Source organism: Oryx dammah, unplaced genomic scaffold (genome assembly GCF_014754425.2).
Source record: "Oryx dammah isolate SB20612 unplaced genomic scaffold, SCBI_Odam_1.1 HiC_scaffold_11175, whole genome shotgun sequence".
NCBI classification, from domain to species: domain Eukaryota; kingdom Metazoa; phylum Chordata; class Mammalia; order Artiodactyla; family Bovidae; genus Oryx; species Oryx dammah.
The window spans coordinates 1005364-1016218 of record NW_024080568.1 but is presented as its reverse complement, the minus strand read 5'-3'; the positions used below and the strand labels follow the sequence as shown (position 1 = coordinate 1016218).

The window sequence follows — 10855 nt, the reverse complement described above, 5'->3', positions numbered from 1 at the left end:
AACAGAAAGCAGGTACAGCTTGCAGTGGAGAAATACTATATTGCTTAATTCTGAATGCATTTATGTGCAAAGACCCAAAGGGAAACTAAGCAAACAGCACAATTCACCTTCCAAACAAGTGTTTTTATGCTTGTTTAACTCACCAGTAAAATAAGCAGTAGCATTTCACAAAACATACTCTGAAAATTTAGACATTAAATTAAAAATTTTTAACTTCTATTTTTCAATTAGCAGACAACTATGAAATTACTTTGAATAACTCTATTTTTCAACTTATCTGAATAATTCTATTTTTCAATTTATCTGGAAATTCATGGAGGGTAAAGTTTATAGCTCTTCCCTCCAAAGCCAACGTTTTTTCTTCAGCAGTACTCAAGTATGAATTAAAACAGAAACTCACAAAAATTTTTCCCATGCCAAGAAAACATGGTAAGTGAATATTATTTTTAGTATCTGTTTCGGCCTACTCTTTCAGATCTGCTTCCCCCGTGACCTCCCCTGGAAGCTTCACAACCTGAGCTACTGTATGACTCACAAGGAGCAGGGTACACCCTATCCTTTGAGGATGGAAATCCTTGTTCTTGTCTTCCACCATGGTCACGACTACTTAAGTATGTATCACTTCAGCTGCTTGAGTAACTTTTCTGCCCTCCTCCATATCTATCTCTTGTACTGATATAATCATCATAGCGACTTCTTCTGCCATAACTCGGAGCTGGACCTCTTCCTGATAAAGCACCATGGGAGCCCCCTGTGAAATTAATAATTGATAAAATTACAAAACTTTTCCCATTTTTACTATAACATGACTGTAAAGAACTAAATCTTTCAAACGATAGCCTTTATCTGCCTCTGTGGTGAAGATATGAATTAGTAGGAGTGGTGAAAGGGCTTTCACATTTATTTAAAAGAGCAATATTTTTTACCTCCAGTAGTTGAGAAGGCAATGGCAACCCACTCCAGTGTTCTTGCCTGGAGAATCCCAGGGATGGGGGAGCCTGTTGGGCTGCTGTCTATGGGGTTGCAGAGTCAGACATGACTGAAGTGACTTAGCAGTTTAAAGTAAATGTTAATTTTTTGGAAAAGACTAAAATTTTGAACTTCATAATGTTCCTATGCTTCCTACTCTTAATAGCACTTTTGTTTTTTAAAATGTTAAATAATTTTTGTGATTAAAAAATGTGAGCTGCCAAATTCTCATTTTAAAAGACTGATCAAAAATAATTCAAAGACCTTCACGCCAATCAATTAGGTAGAAATTACTTTTTTTTTTGAGAAATTAGAAGTAAACTTGAGTAAATGATGTACATCTAGCATGTCAGTTCTAATTCTGTCCTTTTTAAGTTGTAACTGTCCTCTTACCATAACTCTTATATGAATCCCTGTAAGAGCCTCCAGTTTGATGTTCAGAATAATCTCTATCACGGTTTCCACCATAGCCATCACGATCTCTAAATTTAAGAGAATTAATGTTATAAGAAAAAATTTCCTTAAGTTATTTGATTAGAAACAGAATTGTTTATAGTACCTATGTCCTCTGGAGGAATGATCATCCCGAGAACCTGAATGGCCATAATCATGGTATGCATACTCTCTAGACTGTGGAGCATAATCCTTGGTGTCTCGTGAACTTGGATTATCTCTGCCTGAGTAACTTAAAACAAACAAAAATAAATGAAAAGAATTCATACAGAAAGAAGTAGTTTAAAATGTGCAAAGGACTTCAATATACTTTTCTTCATGGAAGATATATAATGATGAACAAGAATATAAAACACTGTTTAACATAATATTTTTTTAGGAAAAAAAAGTTTCTCAATCTGAATGAGATACCTACTCTGCACCTAGTAGACAGGCTATATATATATATACACACACACACATATATATATATATATATATATATATATATATATGTATTTGTAAAATATAAGACATCAAGTGTCCCTGAGCATACAGAGAAACTGAAATCCTGTGTGTGCATAGTAAATAGAAAGCTATGTCAGACTTTTAGTGACCTTGTGGACTGTAGCCCACCAGGCCTCTCTATTGATGGGATGATTTTCTAAGCAAGAACATGGAGTAAATTGCTGTTTTCTCATCCAGGGGATCTTCCCCACCTTGGGATTAAATCTGAGTCTCTTGCATTGGCAGGTGGGCTCTTAGCACTGCACCACCAGTGCAGTTATGGAGAAGATGAATGTTTCCTTAAAACACTGAAAATACTGTATGACCCAGGAATTCCAATTCAGAGTTTACACTCTGAATTGAAAGCAGGTACTCCAATGTTTGTACACATTAACCACAAAGATGGATAAACAAACCATGTTAACTATACATATAATGGTAGATAACTGAAGTACTGATTCATGCTTCAGCAAGGATTATCTTTGAAAACACTCACACTAATGGAAAAGCCACATATTAAAGGTCACATATTGTTAGGGCTTCCCTGGTGGCTCAGCTGCAATGTGGAAGACCAGGGTTCAATACCTCAGGAAGATCCTCTGGAGAAGGGAATGGCTACCCACTACAGTATTCTGGCCTGGAGAATTCCACGGAGAGTGGAGTCTGGCAGGCTACAGTGAACATATATTCAGGATTAGGTAAATTTACAGACACATGACATAGGTGGCTGTTTCTTAGGGACATGGGGGATAAAAATGGGAGCAACTGCTTATGGATTTTGTTTTGGGGTGATAAAATATTTTGGAACTGAATAGAGATAGTGGTTGCAGAATTCTGAGTATTTTAAATGCTATGGAATTGTTCACTTTTAAAATTTTGTTAGGTAAATTTTACCTCAACAAAATTAACTATGACTTAAAAATTCATATATTTTATTTTTCTTTACCTGTCTTGAGTAGCATAACCATCATCTCTTGGTGACACATAGTTATCTCTCCGAGAAGACACTGGCTCTCTACGAGGACCACCTCTGTAATTTTCTCTTTGCAATACTGGACCTTTAATATAAGTATCTCAGAATTGAGAGTAATATTTCAAAGAAAAATTCAAAAGACTGGTTCTCTCCTCTCTCCAAAACAATTTTTAAAAAACTTATAAAATCCCATTAATGTGTTTAGTTTGCTTTATAAATGTAATTTCTGAACATTTTATTTCCTGACAACTTCTGCTCCCTGTACATTTTGCATCTTTAAATTATAAGTAATAGAATCTCTCAAAACTTGAGTAAAGTGTAATTAATTTTTGGAAACTGTTTTCACACATTCAATCACAAAGTTGTTGATTCTTTCCTAATGTTGATAAATTTAACATAAACCACAACCTGAATTACTGACCTTTCAAAATGATAGTACTACTGAGTTCAACTACTTATTAGCAATAAAGGGCTCATTTGAAAAATTCTACCTCTTCCAAAACAGAAAACTATTTTCCATAAATAATGTTCACTTCTTGTGTCTTATTAATTCCTGGTGGTCAGACTTCTCTTGTTTTGTTTGCTTACTAGGCTAACAGTCTAATGAAACTTTACATTTCTCAGCTTCTTTTGTATTTTGAAATCAGTACCATATTACACTTGGCTTCATTAATATCCTGTACATAAAATGACAGTTTGATAATGATTCAAAGATTTTAGCTGTATCAAGAGCAAACAATGTAAAAATATGGTAAGAATCCAAACTACAGTTAATATGGCAAGTTTCAGTTACTGTTTATAATTACATGAACCAGGTAGCCAACATAACATAGCTAAACTACTCTACATTCCAAATCGCTAACTCATAGTATATTAGTTTTCAGGAAAATACTTGATCTTGCAACCACGTGAAAAATCCTACTAAGCAGCAAATGTTAGCAACTTCAAAAAAAAAACCTGAGGAATTCTCTAGCAAGCATAGATTTAAAGGAAATGTCTTCCCCACTTCTATGTTAATCACCTACTACACACTATAATTAGATGCTAAATAACTATTTTTCAGCCACAAATCAACAAATAAACTAGTGATCAATAAACATGTCCATGTAATTCTCTTTTCATTTGGCTTCTTAAAGTTAAGGATTCATTTTAAAACAGCTCACTTTTACTAACTACTCAGAAACAATAGTCTCTGTATTATACAGTGTTTACCTCGTCCTCTCATCCCACTACTGCTTCGCCCTTGAGCAAAAGGAGCAGATCTTTTAGGAGAAGGACCTTCACATCTTGAAGATTGTCCTCTTTTAACTGGATAGGGTCCTCTTGAAGAGCTCATGTTGAGATTATATCCATTATCACCTGTATTTCAATGAAATCTTTTAAGTAAACATTCTTTAAGTTTTGCTTACTGCTTACAGATGTTTACTAAAGAACTACCATTGCCTTCAGCATTTGTATTTGTCTAAATCAATAAAACTATTTCCTCATGTGATACATCAATTAGTACAATTCAATCAGTTTGAACAATTTATGAAATGATTCAAGAACCACTGCTGTGAAAGTAGTCTGAAGAGAATAAAAGAGATGGAGTAAAGCCAGGATAAAATAAAATTTTAAACACACTGGGAGGAAAATAATTCATACAATTCTGCTGTCAAAAAAGTTTTTTAAAAATCTAATACAATAGGTGTTATGTCAAAACAATAAAAAACATGCACCTAAAAATACAAAAAGCTCCTTTTATAGGAAAAAAATGCAGCTTCTCAAACAACCTTGGATCATTTAGTAACCTAGTACATATTTACTTGGAGGAAAAAAAAATCCTGCTTATAAGTGAATCCACCCAGATCAAGTCCGTTTTTTTTAAGGATCAACCTTTACTGTTAATTTTTCAAGGAAAAGACTGTGTTCTGTTCAACTTTAATAGTATTAAGAATGCATGGTAAGTAATGAAAAATTATCTTTTAATCTAACTAGAAAAATGTTTACAGATATGTTTCAGTTACATTTGGCAGAGTATGAGCTAGTAAACTTTTCTCCTCATCTGAGAAAACAACAGAACTGTGTGATCTTATAATGAACACACCCTGTAACTGAACTTTTTAAAACATTTTCTAAAAAGTCACACATCTGGTTGTCAAAGACAGAAGTGAAATGTTTTATTTTTCAAGATTGGTTATCATTAAGTTTGTTAGATATATGGAAGTTTATGAATGGAAAGTGCCTCCCTTCTTTCTTACCAAGTAAAAACTTTGAAAATATTTCATAATACCATTTTCAGTAACTCATTGTTCTCTAACACACACACACACATGTATTACATATATGTAATTATACATACAAAACAGAGGCTTTTACATCTGTATCAAAGAAAACTTCCAAAATGCAAATTTTATTACCACAGAACCCAGGAACAAAAGCACCATATCAAAATGTCAGTGGAGAATTGTATAGATTTGTCTGCACGTACATGCTCAAGACAAATACTACAAGGTCAGTCCAAAAATACACAATGTTCACCCCTAAAATGTGGTTATCTGTTATGCAATCTTCAAAGTTCTCCCATATTTTTTACAATACAGTAGGACTACTCAGAGTATATAAATGTCTTTTTAATAGTTTAAATAAAGTTATTTGCCAGAAATTGGAAAGTTCTAATGTATGATCAACAGCAATGAATTCTGTAGAAAGACTGTTAAAGAAGCATCAATAACAATGGTAAAAAAGACTTAATAAAATTTAAACCATTTCCCTGTAAGATGATAAACATTTTTTCCACATAAGTAAATGGCACCCCACTCCAGTACTCTTGCCTGAAAAATCCCATGGATGGAGGAGCCTGGTGGGCTGCAGTCCATGGGGTCGCTAGGAGTCAGACATGACTGAGCAACTTAACTTTCACTTTTCACTTTCATGCACTGGAGAAGGACATGGCAACCCACTCCAGTATTCTTGCCTGGAGAATCCCAGGGATGGGGGAGCCTGGTGGGCTGCCATCTATGGGGTCGCACAAAGTTGGACACGACTGAAGCAACTTAGCAGCAGCAGCAATTTTACAACTACAACAATTCTTTACAACTTAGAAATAATTCTGATTATCACTAATAGTAACTTCTCATTTAATATATTCTTGTAGATTATTATTCTCATTAACAATGCAATAAAAATTGAGATTTACTAGATGTTCAACTTAACTGTTTTTCAGTGCTATGGCATCCTTCTATTTTAATACATTACCAAAGTCTCCTCCGCGAGACACATGCCCTCTTGCTCCACCAGTTCTTCCTCTTTCCCATCTTAGATTTCTTGGATGGCCCCTGTTTCTTGCAGGAGGTTGCAGTCTCTGTCTACCACCACTTTCAAAAGATGGTTTATTGGCTTGTTCTACTTTAATTGTCTTTCCATCCAAAAACTAAAGATTGAGTATAGCATCAGTAATGTTGCATAAAATTTAACTTACTATTGCAATGAATTAAATCAGTATTTTTTCCCCAAAGCAAACTTTTTTTTCTGAAATGACTGTGCCCTTCAACATGATGAACATGACTTAACTGGCAGTTCCCTTTCATAAGTCATCCAACACAAAGCATATGTATTTACTATTAGAACTTCCTGAACAGTGCCCTGGTATTAAAAGATGAGTATCTCTCCTTTACCATGAAAAAAGCACACATTTTTATTTTCTATAATGTGCTTCATTTTAGTAACTTTCCATTTAAAATTTCAGTTTCCCAAGGGTACATAAAAACATGCATATTACTTAAAGTATTCAAAATTATTGTTCCTATCACATTTTAGCATTTGTTCTATTAGACACAAACGTCAAGATATTTTCTCAATATAACTGATGCTTTCTATTTAGTTGTAATAATTTTCATTTTTCTTTTCAAAACATAGAACCCTTATTTTGTCATTAACATTTCTTGTCTTATACAACTGTTTTATTTTCTGTTCCCAAGTAGTTACTGACAGTAATGCTACTTCATATTTTTCAGAAATGCTTAAATTTAATCTTCCAATATCTGCCTAATCTTTTACAAAGACCAAAAGGAGTTTTGAAAACCTAATAGGAATCATACTATACAGACTCTTGTTATTTCATATTATTTTTGGAAAACAATTTTAAATCCTAAATTCCTACCAAGACTTCTGGATGAAATGGGCTCTAGATCAATACGGTCATCCTCAAAAGCCATTTTTCCCCCATCTTAGGGTCTCATTTTCTATTTCTTGGTTCAAAATATTTTCCACAAATTCATGCACTGTCTCCTTCCCAACTCAGGATTTAGCAAACATTCCTAGATATACCTAAAAATAGTACCCACCACCCAATAAGCTCTACCAAAATTAGTACTTTATTTCCTTAACATTTCTGCATGTAAAATTAATGTTTCTACTTGTACATTTTTTCTCTTCACCCTAGAACACCAGTGCTTAAAAAAAAAAATATTTTGTCTCATCCACAACCATTAATCATCTAACTAAATTCAATCAGTGCCTTGCAATGTTACACCTATTGAATGAAGAATTACTCAAGTGTAATTTCAGGTTAAATGTTCCAGTGCTTGACAACTAGAACAAATGAAAAAAGAGGAATTAATTACCATCAAGTATTCTCAAGGAAAATTTATCTCTGTGACCCAAAGCTGAGTCAAACTTAACTTTTAGGTATTACCATATCTGAAAAATGAAAGTACAAGGGTCAACATGTGCTACATGTATGAAATATACTAGAACCATAACTATAGATAATAGGAAATTAATGTATTCATACTAAGGGAATGTAGAAGTTCCAGAGAGAATTAACAATTAACAGGGAATCATGAAAACAAAAGCCTATTACCCACAATACAAAACGGGGGAGATACAGACTTTTTTTTTTTTTTACTATAACAGTCCACAGAGGGGGGACGTCCTGGAGCAAACAGTGCTCCGTAGCTAGCTAAATAAGTGGGATGGGGCTGATATATGGCAGAAACCAACATACTATTGTAAAGCAATACTCCAATTTTTTAAAAAAGTTCAGCTTCTAAGGGACAAATTATTATTCATAACACTAATACAGTGAAGACTGACTTAAATAGAATATACCACAACTTAAAATACAGTATGGAATACTGGGAGAGTGCTGAAGGTAAAGACCTATTTTTATTTACACTTGAATGTTAATAGTAGATTTAATCTATTTCGTTAATGCTGGTATTAACTTCAGTCTCTTCCCAACCAGAGGAACTAGTAGTTATGTGACAAAAAGGAGAGTGAAACCTTACAAAGCATTATACTACGGTAACAATAAAGAAATCTAGAAGAACATACATTATTAAGACTTACCTTTCCATTCATTTCTTTGGCAGCATCCTTTGCATGTTCAGGGCTCTCAAAAGTGATGAAAGCAAAGCCTCTCGACTTGTTTGTGTTCCGATCCTTTATCAAGAGAACTGTTACACATAAATCTTTTAAAATGTCACATAAAATTGAACTTTACTATTTTCAAAATTATCACTCCTTGGACAATTTCTCATTAGACCCCTTTAACGTACTTGAATGTTATCAATAGAGCATCGTACAAACTTTTGAAAGATACTTAAAAATATTATATCATTTTATACATGATATAAAAATACCATAAAACTTGATTTTTATATATTATTTCTAGTATTTTTTAAAATGAACATAAATCTCAATAATTCTAATCTCAGTAATTCTATAATAATCTCAATAATTCTATAATTACCATGTCTTATTCTATTTCACATCCCAGGGCCACTAGTACATTTTAAAAGCACTGTTTACTTCTCTTTTCTATAAGAGGAGACCCTTTCACTGACGGCCAAGTACTTGCCCAATTAAAAAACCAAAAACCTTAAACTACTTATAGTTGTCCATGGATATATATTAAGTATACATTTGCTTTAAAGAGTTAAGTATGTTGATTCTAGAGTTCGATTCGGTTCAGTCGCTCAGTCATATCCGATCCTAGAGTTACCTTCCACAATGTGACAGTATTTCCCAAATTCAGCTTCAAGAGACTTCTCCGTTGTTTCAGCACTGAGGCCTCCTATTAACAGTTTTCCAGGCCGATCTGTTGCCATCATTTTACTGTTAGGTGGCAAAAGATATACCAAAAAACAAATTATGAGCCAAAATGTTCAAATATCATTAAAAAAAAAAAAACTAAACTAAACTAATGTCTACTTAAAATACAAAAAAACTTGTAATGCAAAAAGGAAAATCCCTGATCTAATGAATGCTGCTTTTTACAGATGACAAAAGCCTGTAAGTTTAACTTACATTAGAAGGCTGCCGTAAAAGTCTTTTGAGCTGCAGTATTTAAAGACCTCACTCATTAAAACCTAAATACAGTATCTAAGTTTTCTAAAATGTACATAAAATACACTAAACACATTTTCAAATTTCCTTCATTTTCTCACATTTATATTGATTACACAACAAATAATCTGTAAAATATACTTCCATTTAAAAACTTCTAAAATACCAAGTCTTAAAAGCCACAGGAAATAAAATACTTTGTTGAGGGAAATTTAACCCGTGGTTACTTATTTTGGTAGACTAAGAATCATCGCTCCAAACCAAGTAATGTTAACTTTTATGAACATTAAAATTTGACCATTTTTGTTAACTTAATCAGCAGTTCAACATTTGAAAACTTTAGTTTTAAGTATTGTAAGTAAACGGTTAAGTATAATGGTTAAGTTTTTCACCTACTGTCACTATCTCGGAGAAAAACTGTTTTAAAAACAGAAGTGCACATGAAACAAAACCGAGCCTCAGATGTTACATCCTCATGCCCAACTAGCACACACAAGGCAAGGGAGAAAGTCGGTGTTATACACCAAAGCAGTATCCCATCACTAGCAGCCAGAAGCCAAGAGAGAAAAGCTGAATTATGCACCAAAGCAACAGACCCTGCAACAAGCAGTCCCAAGCCAAGAGAGAAAAGCCGGTTTACACACCAAAGCAATAGCCCGGTGAACTAATAGCCCCAAGGCAACAGGGAAAAAAAAAAAAAAAAAAACAACTTCCGAACTACACACTAGAGCAAAATTCAGCCCAACTAGGAGCCCCAACCGGAGGCAAAAAAGCCGCGTTACCTACCAGAGCAGCATTCCGCACAACTAGCAGCCCCAAACCAACAGAAAAAAGCCCAATACCACACCAGAGCAAAATTCTGAACGACTAAGTCCCTGCAACCAGCAGTCCCAAGTCAAGGGACAAAAGCCGGTTTACACACCAAAGCAACATTCTGCACGACTAAACCCTCTCAACTAACAGCCTCAAACCAACGGAAAAAAAGCCAAATTACAAACCAAAGCAATAGTCCGCCGCACTAGCACCTCCAAAGCAATGGGGGAGTGGAAAAAAAAAAAAAAGCCGGTTCACACACCAAAGCAACATTCTGCACGACTAAGCCTCCACAACTAGCAACCCCAAGTCAAGGAATAAAGGCCGGTTTACATGCCAAAACAATACTTCTGCACAGTAGCAACCCCAAAGGTTTGGGAAAGAAAAAAAACAAAAAGCGAATTACAAACCAGAGCAACATTTAGTCTGACTAGCAGCTCCTTGTGGAGGAAGAAAAGACGCGAACCAAACAGAGCATCATTCCACACAACTAGCAGCCCCAAGCCAAAGGGAAAATCCGATTTACACACCAGAGCAATAATCTGCATGACTAAGGCCCGGCAAATAGCAGCCCCAAGCAAAGGGAGAAAAGCTGGTTTTCACTCCAAAGCAATACTCCAGCACAGAAGCAGCCCCAAAGGAAAGTGGGGGGGGGTAGGTAAATTAAACAACAAAACAACCTTCAGCCGGAGTCCCCATGAGGAGGGAGAAAAGCCGCGTTACCCACCAAAGCAGCATTCTGCCAACTAGCAGCCGCAAACAAAAGGAAAAAAGGCGAATTACACACCAGAACATTCGGCACAACTAAACCACGCAACTAGCAGCCACAAG

At 34.7% G+C, this 10855-nt stretch overlaps 1 protein-coding gene across 1 annotated transcript; it reads right to left on the bottom strand.

Annotated features, from left to right (window-relative positions):
* Window positions 1-446: 446 nt before the first annotated feature.
* On the bottom strand, window positions 447-8976 carry LOC120860744 (RNA-binding motif protein, X chromosome-like). Its single transcript, XM_040236481.1, is given in 8 exon segments — window positions 447-751; window positions 1363-1451; window positions 1529-1654; window positions 2855-2966; window positions 4094-4240; window positions 6119-6293; window positions 8213-8319; window positions 8868-8976. Coding segments are annotated over 8 exon segments (1170 nt in total).
* Window positions 8977-10855: the final 1879 nt, after the last annotated feature.